At 56.0% G+C, this 18,880-nt stretch overlaps 1 protein-coding gene across 15 annotated transcripts in view; it reads right to left on the reverse strand.

Moving 5' to 3' along the window:
- The window catches only part of PLEKHA6 (pleckstrin homology domain containing A6), a 150,284-nt gene that overhangs the window by 117,947 nt on the left and 13,457 nt on the right, over positions 1-18,880 (reverse strand). For 12 of the 15 annotated variants that reach the window (XM_045535978.1, XM_045535981.1, XM_045535977.1 and 9 more), the window contains 3 exons: positions 18,600-18,681; positions 12,202-12,278; positions 8,501-8,558 (listed from right to left, as the gene is read on the reverse strand). In XM_045535978.1, coding sequence (XP_045391934.1) covers positions 8,501-8,558; positions 12,202-12,278; positions 18,600-18,681 — 217 coding nt within the window. Of the gene's footprint in view, positions 1-8,500; positions 8,559-8,938; positions 9,061-12,201; positions 12,279-16,371; positions 16,411-17,410; positions 17,946-18,599; positions 18,682-18,880 lie in introns of those variants that run through there. The other 3 variants (XM_045535988.1, XM_045535982.1, XM_045535996.1) reach the window with 3 other exon arrangements.

Below are 18,880 nucleotides of genomic sequence, written 5' to 3' on the forward strand. Positions count from 1 at the left end.
CATATCTGCAGCTCAGCATGCCACGCCTGGTGCAGAAGCACAGAATCCTGCTTGTTTCTGCAAGGGAAGCCCGGTGGCAGTGCCAGGCGGGGCGCCCCCAGCCCCTCCTGCCACCCCCACCCGGAGACAGGCTCGGGGAGAGCCGAGCCCGAGGCCGCAGTCTGCGCCCGGCGCTGCGGAGCCCCCTCTCCGCCCGCGGGTCGCTCTTCTCCAGCCCAAGCGCCAACGTAGCCCCCTGAGGCGGAAGCTGGCACTGAGCAGCCACAGCCCGCAGGACCCTTCCCCGGCTCCCCGCACCCCCAGGGCGGCCTGGAGGCCGGGACCCCGGGGATCTGTAGGGCAGGCGCCTGCGACGTCCTCGAGCCCATCTGGACAGTGGGCTCAGGCGCTATCTGCCAACCAGGGCTCCACCCCGCAGGCAGGAGACCCTCGGGGGAGCGTGCTGCCCAAGCAGCCAGTCTGAGGGTGAGGGGTCTGCAGGGAAGGGCAGCCAGTCTGAGGGTGAGGGGTCTGCAGGGAAGGCCGCAACCTCCTCCGACACTAGCTCTGGGCGCCATCCTCCTCCCACCACCTTCCCCCCCTGCAGCTGCCCTCCCCAGCCCTGTGCCTGGGCTGGATCACCCCCCACCTTCCCAGCCCCTCCCCAGCCCTGTGCCTGGGCTGGCTCACCCCCCACCTTCCCAGCCCCTCCCCAGCCCTGTGCCTGGGCTGGCTCACCCCCCACCTTCGCTCTCCCAGCCTCCCAGCCCTTCCCTGCCCCGGCTGGCCTGCTGTCTCCCCCAGCAGTACCAGGAGCCACTTCTCCCATCTCCCCACCCCTCTCCTGTCTACCCTTCCTGGCCCCTCCAATCTCTGGCCAGTTCCCCAGCCTCCCCTCTTCCCAAGACTCCTCACGCCGTAAGCCCCAGGCTCTTAGCTGGCGGCAGCCTAGTCCCACCATCATAAACACCCCCTCACGTCTCCATGACCCCCCACCCACGTACCAGGCTCCAGCCCCTTAAGGAGCTCCCCATTAAATGGGAGACCCCAGAGCTCACATGCCCCCTAGGAGCCTCTGTCACCCTGGTCCCAACCTCTGACCCCTCCCCACGCTGGGGAAGGTGAGTCAATGGGGCTGACCTGAGCCTGACCCCTGGACCCCTCCATCTCTCCTTCCTGCTGGCAAGATTGGAGGCAGGGTGGGGCTGGCCTCTTTGCTCTGGCCAGGCTGGGGGCCCAGCTGGACCCTAGGAAGCTGGCAGCCCCAAAGCTGCCCTCAGCCAGGAGATGTAATTCAAATGTGATCCATTCAAACAGCATCAGCCCCTACTGGGGCTTCTGAAGGCGGGGGTAGGGGCGCAGAGCGGGCTATAATTAGCATTCTCAGCATCCACGGTCCCCCAGCAAGGCTGCCAGCAGGGGAAGGCAGTGGCACTGCAGTGCAAGCAGCCCGGGCTCACACGGCAGGCAGGCGGCTGCCAGCCCTGACCGGAGCCCAGCCTTCCTCCTCCCCCTCATCTGCTGGATGCATCAAAACAGACTCACCGGCTCCTTAGGTGTGATCCCTGCGCGGAGAAGCTCTAACTCTGTGAGCCCCAAGGCCCCCGCCCCCCCAGCTCGGGCCAGCTGGGGTCCTCCTCCCCCACCCCTCAGGGCCCCCTTCTGTAGAGCCGGGCTCTGGATCCGATCTGGTCTAATCAGTCATCTCTCCGGCTGGCAGGTCCCTGGCGCGGGGAGAGGATGCTGTTGTGGTTACTGCAGAATCCAGCATCTTTCCCAGGCAGAAGCAGCTGGGCATGCTCCATCAGCTCCCTTGGGGATTTCAGGGCCACGTGACTCTCCCTCCCCAAGCTGTCACTTAGGATCAGGAGTAAATAGTCCCCGAAAAGGTTTAACTCCATCCACACCGGCGACAAGCTGCTAACCATCCACGCAGCCTGCCTGCCCAGGAGAGGACAGGGTGGTTCAGCAAGGCTCCCAGGCCTTCCACCACCAGGACAAGGCTGCCCCCCAAAGGGGACCTGGGCTACCATCTGGGTAAGCTGCATTTTTAGTGTTCTCCCACAGGAGACTGCAGGGAGCCAGAAACTGCCCCGGGGCTTGGAATCAAGCATGGGACCTCACCCAGCCTGCCTCGTGGTCACCTTTCAGCTCTGTGGCTGTCCACTCCAGAGATGGGCATGTCTCGGAGTGTCAGGGGGGCTTGGCTGGGGCCCTGGGGCCTCCACATCCCTCACCCCCACCCCAACACAATGAATTTGGAGGAATAACATTTGGAGAGGGTTGGAGCCCACCACAAGATGCCAGGATCTCCTCGTCCTCAACCCAAATGGGTCTCCAATACCCTTGGGCAAGGATGCTAGCCAAGCCAGGGGGTACCTGCGTTCTGCAATATTGAGGGTTAGAGGCAGAAGGAAAGACTTCAGACAATAGGGTAGTCCCCTGTTTCTGCTTAAAGATTTATCTCTCTCTGCCTCAGTTTCCCTCTCTTCACATCTCTGTGGATGCTGGAAAAATAACAGATTCTCTGTGACAATAGGCAAGTGTAACAAAAACACTGATTTCATCATCAGGATCAGAAAGATGGAAAGAAACCAGGAGATTCTCACCTAAACTTCCAGGCAGGCTCAGTGGTCTCGGGTCCCACCCGCCCCTGAGACCCAGAAGCTGGAGACTGAAGCAGATGAGCTCCTGGGGTCACATTTGAATGCAGAAATATATCAACAAGCAGGGGCTACGGAAAGGGTATCTGCGATAATTACATATTTTTTATTATTAGAATAACTTGATTTTAAAAACTAAGCCTCTATTCACTCAAATACACGTGGGTCTCTCCTAACGTGATCTGTGAGTAGCAGCATCATTTCCACCAGCTGAAGCCCCTCCCTGTAACAAGAATCTGCTGTGGAGGGAGCAAGAGCACGGGCTTCCCTCCCAGGGCCCAGGGGGAGCCTGGTCGGTTGCAGGGGGAGTTGCTGGGGCGATCTGATCCACACCCCTCTCACACACGCTGCAGCGGGAGCCCAGAGAGCTAACAAGGGACCATCCTTGCCAGCCCAGGGCAGGCCGGGCCGGAGCCGGGCATCTCAGGCTTGGGCAGCGTGCAAGCCTAGCAGCCCTCCGCGGGAGGAGATAACTCCATCACCTCCTCCTCTCCCGCAGCCCAGCTGCAGCCAAGGCACCAGCACAGCCCTCATTGGCGGTAGGGAAGCCACTCAGCTGAAGGGGCAGAGAAGTTTGGATCAGGGCCCAGGGCCAGGCAGGACTGAGGAAGCCCGACTCACCTGCCCTGGCTCCCCAGGACTTGGCAGGGCTTTTTGGTATGGGCAGGGGAGAGTCTGCTTCCAGGCAGCAAAATATGAGGGGCTCTTGGGGGGTCTCTGGCCTTGAGAAGCCAAAGGCACAAAGAAAGGTTGGGGCAAAAGATTCCAGCATCAGGGGGAGGGTGTGGGGAAGGGGACAAGGACCACAGCCCCCGGCCCCCACAGTCCTCGGGCAGCTGGAGAAGGCAGGAGACCAACAGACGGGCCTGCTGGGCGGGTTTCCTCCCTGGCAGACAGAGGACAAGGGCTGCAGACGATCCCACAGATCCTCAGAAGCCTGAGCCAGACGTGTCAATGCTTCTGGGGGACCTGGGTGGCTTGGGGGCACAAGAGCCCCAAGAGGATTGGTATGGGGCACGATGCCTTCGTTTTGGGGAGCAAGGCGGAGGAGGTGTGGCAGCATGAAGATCTTAGCGTTCCAACCAGCGTGCGTGAGGTGGAACAGAGAACACAAACTCCCTTCGCCAAATCTAGATTCTGGTTCTGTTAGCCCCGCAGAGGAACAGCAAGACGCGTCTAAGCAACTCGGGAGGGAGGGAGGATTCCCCAGAGCACCTCTGTGACCCTGTCTCTCCTCTGCTCTGGAATCTGGCCCCATCGCTCAGAGGATCAAGTCCAAACTTCCCAGGCACGTGTTCAGCCTCTGACCACTCGGGGCTTCCCTTCAAGTGTCATCACCGCCCCCTGCCACACAGTCTCAGCAGCCACCAAATGGATAGGCTCATTGTCCCCACTGCCCATCCCCCCCAGCGTGTGCACATGGCCTCCCCCCCTCCCAGAATCCAGAATGCACCAGGAAAGGGAGCCCTGTAGGATGAACCCTCTTGGATGACCCGCCTGACCTGGAACCCCAGGTCACTCCGCCAGAATTGCTGCGCTGTGACATCTGTCCTGCCTGCCTTCAGGAGGCAACAGAACAGCTCCTGGTGGCTGCACGACACCGCCCAGGTCCCTCCTCCTCTGGGGTCTCACGGGTTGGGTCTGTACTGGTGGCTCTCTGAGATCCGTGTGCCTCGGAGAAGTCACCTGGGTCTCCCCGCCCAGCCCTGGAGCACCTGGGGGACAAGCCCTGGGTGTCTGTCTCTGCCGCCCAGGAGCCTCCAGCCCAGAGGCAGCAGCTCAGGGAGTGGGTGGACTGCCACCTGCGCATTCTGGCACCTTCCTGGAGGAGGCGTTCAGACCAGAACAAGGAAGAAGTGACAGCGGGGAGGGGCCCAGCTTGGGAACCGGGTTGTCAGGGGTGTGGCTCTGCAGAAGGCTTCCTGCCACGTCTCCCTCCCTGCCAACTTGGGAGAAAGAGAGGCCCTCCTGGAGGCAGAATTGGCAAGTGCCACAGCAGGCTGCCTCAACAGGAAGCCGGGGAAGGAGGCGAGGGCCGGGGAAGGGGTGTTAAACAGAGCTAGGTCTTCGAGCAGCAGAAAGAAGTCTCCAGACCGCAGCGGCTGGGCTGGGGCAGGGGTGAGGACGGCTGGAGGGAGACAGCAAAGCCCAAGGCCCGGCGGGGCCATCGCGTGTGCTCTGCCGCCCTCTGCTGGGGGGATGCGGGAAGCGCACACAGGCTTGCAATCCGTGTCACCCACGTTTTAACCCTTTGCTTTTTTTTCTCTCCTCCCTGCACCACCCTTTCTGGTAAATGACACCTTCAAAACCACAGGCACAGTTGGGCAATACCATGTTAGTTGTGGATACCATGATAATCACCTCCCAAATACCACGATGGAACTGGCGTATTGACACACAACTAACATACTTGTCTGGCCCTGAGCAAATGTCAATATTTGCTCATTGAAATTTGACTCATCCACACTAGAAGAAAAAAAAAATAGCAGGTTGTCTGTATCGCTGACTTTTAGTATGACCTCTTGGGATCCAGGTCTGGAATCCCTGGAGTTCCTAACTCACCCACCAACCCCATGTCGTAAATCTTTGTGGGAATTGATGGTGTAGGGAATTGTGAAAGTAAGGAGAGTGGGCCAGAGTCATTCATTCATTCGCTCACTCATTTAGTAGGAATTCATCAAGCACCTCCCTTGTCCCAGCGAGGATGCTGAGGGCGCAGCCTGTGGGATCTCAGACACAGGCTGCCTCCCTGCCTTGCTTTCTACAAGCCTCATGACATTGAGCAAGTTATTTGCCTAGTCTCAGTTTTTCATTATTTGCCAGAACAGTTAGGGATGACAGCACCTGTTCCTAAGTAAATGAGATAATACAGGGAAGCGCTTAGCTCTCGGAGTGGCCATGCCGCTACTGACAGGATGGCGCCGGGTCTGGGAGCAAGTGTGGATGCATGATGAGTGACTTGTGGACATTTCATTAAGATACATAATAAAATGATATCGTCTGTGTCTCCAGACTCTATGGCCCCCTGCGTTGCCTCTGCCCTTGCGTTTTCAAGCTAGCCTGGTGGTCCCCAGACCAACAGCATCAGCATAGCCTGGGAATCTGTTAGAAATGCAAATTCTGGACCCTCTGAATCAGAAACCCCAGGGGTAGGGTCCAGCAATCTGCGCTTTAACAAACCCTCCAGTGATGCCGATGCATACTCAAGTTGGCGAATTACTGATCTAGGGGGAAATGACACAGGTATAAACAAACAATTACAATCTAGGTGGGCTTCCCTGAGGAAGTGATGTCATGGGGGAGTCTGGAAGGAAAAACAAGTGTTCACAGGTGGATGCCAGCCCTTGGAGGAGAGATTAGCACTTACAAAGGCATGGAGGGAGGCGTGTGGCTGCAGGACAGGGTTACAGAGCAGGCTGGGGAGTGTGGGGGGTGAGACAGGGAAGGAAGGTAGTGGCCAGATTACGAAGCCCTTTAAGTGCCTGGGTAAGAAATTTAGATTTTATTCTGTAAGTGATGGGAAACATGGACGGTTTCTAATGGAGAGTGATAAGACCAAATTTGTATTCTAGAAAAAAAAATGCTCCTGCAGCGTTATGGCCTGGAGGCAGGAAGATCAGCTGGGAAGCTTTTAGGAGGATGCAGGTGAGAGTCCGTGAGGGCGTGAACTCAGGCATCGCGTGGGGATGATGAACTATTTAGGAGGAGCATTGACAGGACCTCAGGGGAGGGGCAGAGAGGGAAGGATCGAGACTACTTCTGCGGGTTCTGCTGCAGTGCAGTGGGTGGTGGTGGCGTTTCTAACACAGATGGAACAGGTGTAGGGAAGGTGATGAGTCAAGGTCTGGGCACACTGAATTGGAGGATCGCAAAAGAGAGCTCTGGGCTGGGCGCTGAAGCAGAAATTAATTATGCTTCTGTTGCTTTCTTCCCAATGTGTTTCATTCATTCATTTCAGCAAATACTAGATTCCTACCATGTACCAGAAAGGTTCTAGGACAGAGTGGAAAACAAAACAGCCAGAATCTGCTCTCAGCAGCTACACGGCAGTGGGGACCACCTTCGGCACATAAATGAACAAATTTGTACACAAAAACATCTCAGGTCATGGTGGGTGCTGTGAAGAAAGTAAGAGGGACTGAGGGCCAGGCACGGTGGCTCACGTCGGTAATCCTAGCACTTTGGGCAGCCGAGGCAGGAAGGTTTGCTTAAGGCCAGGAGTTCAAAACCAGCCTAAGCAACATAGCAAGACCCCTATCTCTCCAAAAAAATAAATTAGCTGGGCGTGGTGGCACACACCTATAGTATCACTACTCGGGAGGCTGAGGCAGGAGGATCACTTGAGTCCAGGAGTTTGAGGTTGCTGTGAGCTAGGCTGATGCCACAGCACTCTGGCCTGTGCAACAGAGTGAGACTCTGTCTCAAAAAAAAAAAAAGAATGAGGAGGGATGGAGAAACTTCAGATGGAGGAGTCAGGCAAGGCCTCCTTGAGGAGATGGCACTTGGACTAAATGATAAGTCCCCAGAGGTGGGGGATTAGGCAGGGATGTGCCCCCAGGCAGAGGGAAGAGCAAGTGCAAAGGCCCTGAGGTGCTAATGCATTTGACATGATGAGGGACAGGGAAGATGGAAGTCAGTGTAGCTGGCCAGTTGTGGAACACAAAGTCAGAGAGGCGGACAAGGAAGTTTTTAGTGACCGGTGAGATGAGGTGATGCCTGTGAAAGTGCTTAGCAAACCATCTGAAGAGCCGTGTACATAAAGGAATATTAAGATGGTAGCTATAAAGAAGAAACAATTCTTAACTGATACAAGAAGGATTTGCATTCAACTTTAGGGAAAGGTATCACAGGCTACAAGAGGCATGTGATATCAGAATAATTTCTAAAACAGATAATTTGTAAAAAAAAAAAAAATTGTCTTTGCTTTAAGAATATGATTAACAGCCAGGCTGATGTACGTGCTGGCAGATCTTGAGGTAGAGGATGGAAAGATGACCTCTCCTGGTGTAGAGGGTGAGGATTTCAAAGCAGAGAGGGAGGGAAAGGGGATGAGACACGGGTCCTTGTACCCAGGCCGGGCCAGGGCGCACTCTGGCAGCAGCGCCCCACCGTCCAGACCGGGAGGCCCACAGGCCTGAGCACGCCAGAGCACGGGAGCCTCACCCGGAGCCTCACCCGTGGGCACAGAGCCAGGCCCAGCCCGGCTGGGGGTGGAGAAACCTGGGCCAGCGCAGAGGTCAAGTGCGTCCAGCTGGGTAGCCATGGACCACCCCAGCCCAAACAGCAGTGTCTTCTGCTCCAAGGTTAAATCCGGGCCATACCTTCAGCCTCGGGGGAAAGTAAGGGCTCCCCTGGCACAAGAAGGGGCCTAACCAATCCCTTAGAGGAAAACACAGCACCCCCATACATATACTCGTCACCCCCAGAATCACAAACGCCCCTGTCCATGAGAGCCAGAGTACAGCTGCCTGATTTCCTCCACCGTCCACCCTCCTCGCACCTTCCCTTCCCTCTGGCTCCACATCCTGCCTCTCACAGAACCCCCCCGCTCTGTCTCCTTCCTCTGAACCTTTGTCCCGTGTATCCAGATGACTTTGTTGAGCCCTCTGCTTCCCACCGGTCAGCCCAGCCCAACACTCCACCCACCCACCCAAGAAAACCCTGCACGCACACGACACACGCTCCCGTCTTATCTGCCGCTCTCGGAAGCTTCGGCACCGCCTGGCCATTCACAGACCCGGCAACGCCCTCCGAGAAAACCCGACACTTCAACCATCTCCCCTCCTGAGGAGGCACGAGTGACAAGGACGAACGCAGGACCGACCGCAACATCAGACAGGAAGCTCCATCTTACTCACTTGATGAAATACACAGCTCCTTCCTGAGTGGAATCCGTCTCCCAGCCCTGGGGCAAACCTGCAAGGAGGCAAGATCGTAAAATGAGATTACCCGGAATGAGCCTCTCTCCCAACCCAGCCCCCACGGACTGGATCAGCACACGGGAGGGCTGGGGCCGGGAGAGCCAGGAAGGTTCACAGGTGAGCCAGCGGAGTTCCAACCAAGCATGCCACCCGTTTCTGTCCGTGATGTCTAGCACTGAAATTCCCAGCAAATAAATGAGAGACATAGGAGTGGACAGGGTGTCCCCTGCCAATGAGCAGTGTAGTGACCAAACGAATCACTGCCTGGAAGGATGCCCTCATTCACTCGACAAACCTTTACTGAACATCTACTGTGCGCCAGGCCCCATGCCGCCCCCCCGTGCTGCCCCCGGATATGACAGTGTACACACACACACGGTTGCCCTGGAAGGGTCCTCGGGATCATCCAGACGTGGCAGGTCCCTTGCCCCGGATTCACAGATAACCAGCACCCAAGATCTGGCTCGGACGTATCTCCAAATCCCAGACTGCTGCTTCTGGACAAGACATCAGGGACTTGGGAAATCAGTCTCAGGAAAATGGAGAGACTTTTTAAAAATTATTTTTAATAGCATCTCTGAAAGAAAAAAATTATCCATGGAAATGCTCAGAGGAGAATCACAGAATCTCAGAGTGAGCAAGGGCTGAACAGCCGAGGAAGCTGACTGTGGCTGGGAGGTGGCGGGGCAGTGCCCACAGGGGAGGGCAGCACCTCTGCCCCCAAAGAGCACTCTGCTAGGCGCTGTCCCGTCCTGCGCACCCTCCCAAAACAGCCACCCTGCCAGCGTCCCGCCTCCCTGCAAACAGGACTCCTTCACCCCCTGGCAGAGGACGGGCCTTTTGAGAGACCCGAGAGAATCCACTGTCGGGGGTGGAAGAGACAAGGAGCTGGTAGAGATCATTCCTTCAGTAGCAAAAGACCGCCCCCACCCCGGGCTGAAAACAGGTGGCGATTTTCTTGATAGATAGTCACTGCCACCTTTCTGGGCTGACCAAACACCTGCCCTGTGAGTGAAGTTTTGCAAAACGTAGCTATTAACTGTCAGTCTGAACGGCTCCTGCCATGCTATCAGCTGCCTGAGGGCACAAGGTGCCAAGGGCAGAGCCTGGGTTCTGCAGGGTGGCGGGTGTAGCTTTTATTCACGCATTTTATTCCCCTGTATTTATCCAGGATCAGGATTTTGATGGTGATGCTGCTGCTTCAGCAAAACAGGGCAGCTAGTGAGCCTGGCTCCCTCCAGGGACGGCCCAGAGATAGGTACCACCAGCTACCACGTAGTGAGGGCTTCCTTCCTCTAGGCCACGCACTTGCCTCTGCTGGCTCCTTGAATCCGCATGGCAACATTATACAACAGGTGTCAGCCCAAACATTTTTACAGATGAGGAAACTGAGGCCCAGACAGGTTAATCAACTTGCTTAAGGACACACAGGAAGTGTCTGGGCCAGGATGTGAGTGCTGGTCTGCTGCCTCCAAAGCCCACACTCTTTCCTCTGTGCGGCTCCATAAATGCTACTTGTTCCCCTCTGTCCCTATGGGAGGACGCTGCCATTCGGAAGGGCGTGGGTTGGCAGCCTCCATGAGTAGAGGGATCCCCATTGGGTCAGAATCATAAATAATCCTCCCACTGTGATGTGCCCGGGAAAGAGGCCAGTGTGGATTATGTCCCCTGCCTTTTTCTAGCAACTTCCCTCCACACTGCCCTCTCTGCCTGGGCAACACCAAGAGCGCTTATATTCCTGTCCAGGCGGAGTGCCCGCGGAGGCAGCTGCCCTCCCGGCAAGCCTTGGGGGCATCTTAACCCCTTCCCAGCCTTGGACAACCAGTTGGCTGTAGCCAAAAATGAAAGAATTGGCTCAGAGGCTCTTACTCATCTTCCAGTCCTACCTAGGGTGACAATGAGACGGAAGGACTCGAGCTGTCAACAGCCAAAACACTGAAGGCAACACCACCACCAACCTGGTAGAAAACAGCCCTGGCGCTGGAGTCGGGAGGCCTCGCTTCAAGTTAGAAACACAACAGTGACAATAACAGCAGTCACCCCCATTTCCAGGGCCAGCTCTCTTGTGTAATCCTTGCTGCTACCTTCTGAGATTCATAATCCTACCCCCATCGTACAGATGAAGCAGCGAAATCCTGGAGGAAGCGAACCACTTGCTCAAGACCACACGGATAGAAAGTGGAGCCAAGACTGAGCTGAGGGCTGTCTGTTTCCAGAACGTATGCATTTAACCATGACACCGCTTTGTTAGCCAGGTGGCCTGGAGCCAGGTGCTTCCTCGCTGCTCTTCAATTTTCCTACCATAAAATAAGGAGTTGGACTCCAGGATCCCTGAAGCCTCTTCCAGCTTTAAAAACACAGTGATTCCAGCCAAGAATCTAAAAGGAAATCGGCTCTAGGCAAGTCAAAGCCTTAATGCAATGTGCCCAGCGGCTGGCTGTGCCCACGAGTGACCACGACTCCTGCAACCAATCCCTGGGTCTGGTCAAGAGCTGGAAGGCACGTGGGGCGGGGGAGTGTCCCACACCACGGCTCACACCCCCTCCCACTTGGCCCGTGGCGGCTGCAAGGAGGATGAGATGCTGCTCACTTGACACGCCCCAGGCCTCTGATTCTTGGTGTCTCTACTTCTTCACCTCAGACTGGACTCCTTTCCTTTGCTTTTTTGTTGCTTTTTTTTTTTGAGATAGAGTCTTGGTTCTGTCACCCCAAGTAGAGTGCAGTGACGTCATCACAACTCACAGCAACCTCAAACTCCTGGGTCAAGCTATCCTCCTGCCTCAGCCTCCCGAGTAGCTGGGACTACAGGCATGCACCACCATGCCCTGCTAATTTTTTCTATTTTTAGTTGCTGGCTAATTTTTTTCTATTTTCAGTAGAGACGGGGTCTCCCTCTTGCTCAGGCTGGTCTCAAACTCCTGACCTCAAGCGATCCTCCCACCTTGGCCTCCCGTAGTGCCAGGATTACAGGCACAGCGCCCGGCCTCCTTTGGTTGTTGACCTAGATGTGTCCCTCCTTTTCCACTGGCCCCAAAGGTCCCCAGGGGCTAGCAGTGGTGTCTTCTCCATAATAAGCAATTAATGTTAGCCTTGTCCCCTTTCTTTCACGTTTCTCCCCCGTGTGAAGGAATTCCTACTAGCCACGTGGGGCTATTTACATTTAAATTAATTAAAATTAAAAATTCACATCCTTGGTCATGCTCATAACATCTCAGTTGCTCAGGGCCACATGTGGCTCATGGCCACTGCATTGGGCCTCGCAGATGGAGAACCTTCCTATCTTCCGAGCATGACACACAGTTGTAGGGTGTGGTGCCGGGGGCTGGCTGGCCCTTGCCCGGTTCAGGAGCCCTCAAGACAGAGGGGATCTTCTGACTGGGCAGAGGGATGAGAGAGCAGTAAAATCTCTGTTCTCAAAGGTCTGTCCCAGATACTAATCATAGAGGTAGAAGCTTGGAGAGACCTTGAAGTGAGCACCAACCCTTTTGTAATACCCCCCACATGGCAGTCCAAATGCTGAGTCCATCCACAGAGAGAGGCAAAATTCACAAGCAAAGTTAAGGTGAGGAGTCCCTGCTGTCCCCTCAAGCTACGGCTTCCTCCTCGGTCACAAGGACAGGGACAGACGGGCTCCTTACCTGGGCCGGAGGAGTGTCCACTCTGGATGGGTGATTTCGTACCAGGGTGCACCCAGCTCGTTGACTTTTCCTCATCACTATAGAAGGACCAATAAGAAAATGTCAGATATAAGAGAGGCTTCCCTGAGTGGGACGCCCATCTCCAAATCCACATCAGCGCTGGCTGTCCCATGCCAGACACCTGAGATGGGGACGTCCGCATGCCGTTCACTCATTCACATGCACGAAGGATTTACTGAGTCAACCCTGAGGATTCAGAGATGAGTGACGTCTGATCCCTGACCTCAGAGAATGTACAACCCTCTTGGACACAGACGTGAGAAAAGACCGTTGCGGTGTGATGTGGTAGGAACTCTAATCCCCGTTACAGCTGTCACAGAAAGCGCAGTACTCGCAGAGAAGAGTGTAACTGGGAGCAGGAGGCGAAGAGGGAGGAGAGTGAGGCCTTCACTAAAGAGTCGCATTTGAGGTGATGGCTGAAGTCGGGTGGGAAGAACGGGGCGATCCTTAACCGGCAGCTTCTCTGACAGACAAGAGGAGGAGGAGGCCGAGGGAACCAACAGTCCCGGTGTCTGTGGTGCTACACATGATCACACACGACATTCCCCCACGTTAGGAATTTCATAGGTTATGAATGTGAGGTTCAGAGTAACTAAGTCATTTGCCCAAAGCCACAACCAGTAAGTGATGAAGCCAAGATTCAGACCTAGATCCGTCCCCCACAAAACCCAAGCTCTCTCGAGTATCCCGCACCCAGCAAGGTGGGTGCCCGACAGTGCAGACCCTCCGGGCTCTATGTCTGATGGCAGATGAGCCCCTCGGCATTTCTCAACCCCCACCAACCAGGTGACACAGAACTTTCCAGAGCCAGAGGTGACCCAGCATGAAGCACTTGACCGTCTCGGCCAATTCAGGCATGTGGAGGAGAGGACTCTCCGATGGCCAGGTCATCCTTCCAGGGTTTAGGGTGGGGCCTTGGGGCCCAGGACAAGACTCCACTCGATGGAGGTAGATTGACATCCAATAAACTCCACTGAATTTTTAGTGAAGATATACAATAGACTACATGAAAAATGTACAATGTAAATAAGTTTTGACATGTGTATACACCTGTGAAACTATCACCCAGATCCAGAAAGTGAACCCCCCTAACTCTCTTCGTGCCCTTTCTAACGCCTCCCTCCCACCCTCTCCGCAGTTAGTATCCTCACCCCTCCCCCGGCGACAGCAGATCTACTTTCTGTTACTATAGATTCAATTGCCTTTTCTAGAGTTTCTAGAGTTTTTTATAAATGGAACCATACAAGCTAGACTTCTTTGACTTTTTTTTCTTCCCTTCTTCCCTCCTTTCTTCCGTGCTGTAGTACGTGTCAGCAGTGCGTTGCGATTGTCCCTGGGCAGGGCCCCACTGCAGGACACGGTGCCGTGTGCCCACCCATTCACCTGCTGCGGACCTGCGGGTGGTTTTCAGTTTTGAGCCACTGCAAACACAGCTGCTGTGAACACTCGTGTACACGTCTTTGTGTGAACATACTTTTTTCTCTCATGACTCCACTGATTTTCTCTCGTGTTAGACACCTGCTACAGGGAGAGATTTCCCAGCTGACCTACCCCTCTGATGAACAGAGAAGAAACAAGTCGCTGTCCTAGTGACCCCTGAGCCCTGGAGCCATTGGGAGCCACTGGCGAAGACTTCTAAATACTGGTCTTGGCTTTGGTCCTGGGAGGCAGAGGAGAGGAAGCCACGGAAGGGGAAGGGGTTTGAGGGAAGTTCAGCCCTCACCCCTTGTACACCTCCTCTTCAGCTACCCCTGGACCTTCCAGCCCTGACCCTCCCCTTCTCGCACACTGCGGGCTCTCTCCGACTTCCCGTCCGTCTCCATCCCGCCTGGGTGTCACGCACAACCCACCACACCCTGACTTCCCACCGCAACCCTCCACTTCCTCTCCCCTTGTCCTCCCCTCGCCAGCCCCTGGCCCAGAACAATGCCGCCACAGTCTGGACTGGTGTCACTGCAAATCCGTCTCCAAGCTTAGCTGGGCCCTGAGCACCCCCTAGAATCTTCTCTGGGGTCCCCAGTCAGGTGCCTTCTGCAAGGTGTCTCAAGGCTTTCCCACCAACCTCAAGTCCCAGGCCTGCCCCCCCTACCCATCCCCCACAGCGGACGATCTGATCTCTTAATGGAAGAAAAAATAGAAAACATTAGGCAAGAGCTTTCCCACTGCACCCAAGCAGCCCACCCCCGAAGCTTACCCACATTCTCACCCACCCGTTAATCCTTCTCCACATTGGAGAAGAGGCAGCCTCCTCCATGAAGCCTGGTCCCTCTGCCTGGGTTATGGTCCCCGTCCTCTCCTGTCTTTTACAGCACCTCATTCTCCTGAGCAGCCCAGATTCGAATCTTCGACTTCTCTCGCCCCGTGGGACCCAGCCCTTCACCCTCCGCTCCTGCTCCTGTCTTCTGTAGTCTAAGCACCCCCTGCCGATGCCGCCTCCCCCTGCAGCTTCCTGCCTCACACTCCTCGTCTTCCTGACCAAACGTCCCGCCTGCAAACTAGTCTCCCCCAGCTGTCCCCACTCCCTGGCGTGCCACTCGCCAATCTTCTGCAGTCTGGTTTCTGAGCCCAGTCCTCCTCTGAAACCACTTTCCTAAATCCAGTAGACACTTCCAGTCTTCGGCCATTTGGCTTTTCTGCTGCATTCAACATTGCTGGATTCTTTCCCTCCTAACATCCCTCTTCCTTGCCTTCTAAAGTGGCACTCTACCCTGCCCACCTCTGCGACCTCTTGGGCTTACTCTCCACCCCGGTCTCTCTTCCTCTGTCCCTTCCTTAATGCTGGTGCTGCCTGGGGACCCTCCTGTCCTCTCCGTCACACACTGCTGGGGGGTTCTACTCCACACGATGACTCCCAAGACTCTCCAGCCCAGGCCTCTCTCTTCAGCCCCTATCCTGTACACCCAGCTGTCTGCTGGACATCACCCTGCAGGTCCCATGGGGGCCTCAAATGCAGTATCTCCCCACTCAACCTGAACTCACCCTGCTCGGGGCTCGGACCCTAGCTCGAGCTAGTCAATAAAACTCCTTTGCCTTTTTGCAGCCTCAGTGACTCTGTCTTTCTGTTCCCGGGGCCAAGGGGAACCGGCTCTAACACCTGGACTTTCAAAATTGCTTCCTACCTGCTTTCCACGCCTCAGGTTTCTCCCCTCAAACTTCAGATCATCCCCACGCAGCTGCCAGAGGGACGGTTCTACACGCAGATCTGACTGTGTCGATCCCTTGTTTAAAATCTCCTTTGGCTTTGCATCAGCTACGGGATGGAGTCCAGAACCCCTGAGCCTCGCACATACGGCCTCTCACAGCCTTCTGCTTGTCCTGCCTCGCCCTCTGCGGCGTCCCAGCAGCCTCCACGCCATCTCCACTGCGCCCCCGCGGGTGCCCGAGGAAACCTGTGCCCCAGAACCCACCCGTGCCTGCCTTGCCCCAGGCCTCTGCTTCCCAGGCCCCCTCCCCCCTCTCTCCTCCAGAACCACCTCCTCCTTGGGGAGCCCCCCGCCTCCCTGGAGAGCTTTAGTTCTTTCCTCCCCGTGTTCCTATAGCATCATGCAAATGCCTCGAGCACGTATCGTGTATTTCATAAATATTGATTTTTGTTTTCTCCCTACTACCTTAAGGGAAACACCTGTATCTTATTGTTTCTTATCTCCAGTGCCTAGTGCTACAGCAAACAAAGAGTAGATGCCCAATAAATGTTTGTGGAATGAGAGATGAAAAGAAGCTGGACAGCAAGTGAGAGATTGAGAAGAAAGAAGAGCAGAATTAACCACTTGGCCAAAACTTCATCAGAACGACAAGTGGGGCTTGCAGAAATTCAGATTTTAAGGCCTTGTGCCAGGTCTTCTGAACGGGAATCTCCCAAGGTAGGGATCAGGAAACAGCCATTTTAATAAGTTCTTGGGTGATTCTTGTGAAGTTGAAAGTCTCACACCACTGACCGAGGGGACTCTGGTTTTTATACTGGAGAAGTTCCATTATTTAAGAATCCGACCTGGGGTCAAGAACTCTAGGGGTGTTCATTTCTAAGATAATATAATTACAACATCAATTATGATAATGGTGGTGATAATTACAGAAGAAAGGCCTAAAGCAAATGTGGAAACTGAGACCCACCAAAGAGAAGCCGTTGCCTGCCTGAGCCCCTGCAAAGACGGTTTGGGACACGGTTTGGGACACACGACAGCAGCGCTAGAGCCAACAGGTCCAGGCTGGGGCCAGCTCTGATTAACAAGTGGTTTTATCTCAGACCAGCGCTTTCATTCTCTCTGGACCTTGGTTCCCCATCTGAAAAATGAAGGGGTTGCTTCTAAGCTTCCTTTCAGTTCTAAGGTTGTGTGAGCGGCTGTCTTGAGGGAGGGAAAGCTTGTCAAGTGTGGTGACAGTCCGGGATGCTGTGCTTCTAGGCTTGCTATATTATGGGGAGATTTCTATCCTGGCAGGAGATGACTACAGCAGAAGCAGGCCAAGAGAGAGGCAGCAGGGCCACTTTGTTATAATGAGATTGTGCCCGAGCCATTTTGGTTTATGAAATTCATGTAACAGTGCTAATATATGACTGAGAGTAGCGAAGGCTCTCTCCCTCTGAAGCCTGCTAAGCATACAGTGGGCATCTTGACCACAGCCCCATAAAGCAGCAGGGAGAGGAACTGCCGTCCTGGGGACACTGGGTCAGGGGTCAGGGAATGCCAGGCACTGAGTGGCAGAGGCAGGGGCTCCCCACATCTTGTCACTTAGCCCGAGTCTCCTTGTAGGGGGTTGCGGGGAGAAAGACCCCCCTCTGGCCCTTTCAGCGCCGAAGGAGCTGAAAGACACTCCCGGCCGGGCAGTGGTCGAGTCACCGTCCCGGAGCCTGGCCTGGGCTGCGACGGGGCCGGGGAAGGCCAGCACTGCCCTGCCCTGCTCTGCCCGCCACTCCAGGCTGGAGGCGCGCTCCGCCTTTGCTGGACCTTGACCCATCGAGGAAAAGGCGGGAGACATATTCAAACAGGCACTCTGATAAACTTATTAGTCATGCCCCTGTTCCAGCCACAGTGTCCCCCACCTTCTCCAGGCCGCCCCCAGCCCCGCCACTTTTCAAGTTGGACAACTTTAAAGAAAAATGAGAAAAAAAAAAAAGAGAGAGAACGAGAAAAGGAGAGAGAGACGAACGTACTTGATGAAGAAGATTCGCCCACCGCGGTCCACTCCGTAGGCCCACCGGCCCGGCAAGTCCAGCCAGCCGATCTCATCGGCCATCTCGGTCCCCGCAGCCCCTGTCGCGCTCTGCCCGGGGCGCCAGGCTGGCGGGGGTCTCCTCCCCCGGAGCCCCCAGGTCCCGCCTCCTGCCCGAGGCTGCGATGGCGGAGGGGTCCGGTGCGGGTCGGCCGGGCTCGCGACGCACCTCCCGGGTCCCTGGCAGTGACTTCGGCCTCTGCCCGGAGGCGAGCTGGCCGCAAGCCGGGCAGCAGGGACAGGCGAGCGCTTAACCCTGGCCCGGCCGGGAGCCCCAGCCCCAGACACCACCTGCCTCCTCCTCGCCTCGCGGCTCCTCTCCGGGCTGTCTCCCGAACTTTAATGACAGGCAATTAGCGCGATGAGTAATTACGGTGCCCCTCCCGCCGGGACTGTTAACGGGCAGCGCCGGGTCGCGGTCCCCGTCGCTCTCCGCTGCCCGCCAGCCCGGGCCGCGCGGGCAGGGGCTGGAGCCGGAGCAGCCTCCCCGGGGGAGCAGGTTGCGGGGTGCGAGCGCGGGGTGTGGCCTCGGCGCCGCCCGCTCCGACCCCGCACTCGGGCACCGGCGGGGCGGGGCCGCGGGAGGTAATTCGCCGCCCGGAACCCGCCGCCGCGGCCGAGCCGCGTCCAAGCGCGCAGGAACCAGCGAGCCGCAAAGACTCTGAATCTCCAACCTGAGCCGCACGTCCCGCCCGCGAGCGGCCAAGGGGAAGTGATCAGCCCGGCTTCTACTTGGAGCGAGGTTAGCGGGGGAACAAAGGTCAGATGCGCGGAAGCGCGGCCCGGCTGTGAGCGGCGAGGAGCCCTGGGAGTCTCTTCCAGCTAAGATGTCAGCCTAATTAGTCAAGCTAAGTCCCTACCTTTGTTTCTGAGCACTTCCTCCAAGAAGCCTGCCATGACTAAGTAGAATCGCAGGGAGACCTTCGAAATACTCAGAAGCCAACAGCTTTTATCTCTCTTCTCCCCATGCCCCCTAATTTGCACCAGAAATGGAAAAGGGAAAAGGTGGGGGGCCGGGGGGAGGGAAGGGAATGTTTCTGTGTACAGAATGCAGATTGCAAGCATTCCATGCTGGAATATCAAAAATGGTATTGCTGGAGCCCGCAGTCCTGCTGTCCCAGGATCTTTACCGAAGTAGAGGTCCGTTCGGCTTTCCCAGCTTCCTCAGGACCCGCCCCGGGACTCCAGTTGGGAGCACACTTTTCAATCCCTGTGTGAGACAGAAGCGAATAGTCAGACAGTGGGAGACATAGCTTCTTGTCTCTAAAGGACGCCATGTGTCCCCTGGCAGTTGGCAAGTATCAGTTGAGGGCACATACTTTCTGGGAGCATTCTAAGGGATTTGATCCCTATCCCACCTAGGTAATGCCTATGCATCCCTCCAGTGTCCACTCATGTGCCACCTCCTCCA

The sequence above is a fragment of the Lemur catta genome, chromosome 23 (genome assembly GCF_020740605.2).
Source record: "Lemur catta isolate mLemCat1 chromosome 23, mLemCat1.pri, whole genome shotgun sequence".
Taxonomy (NCBI): Eukaryota; Metazoa; Chordata; class Mammalia; order Primates; family Lemuridae; genus Lemur; species Lemur catta.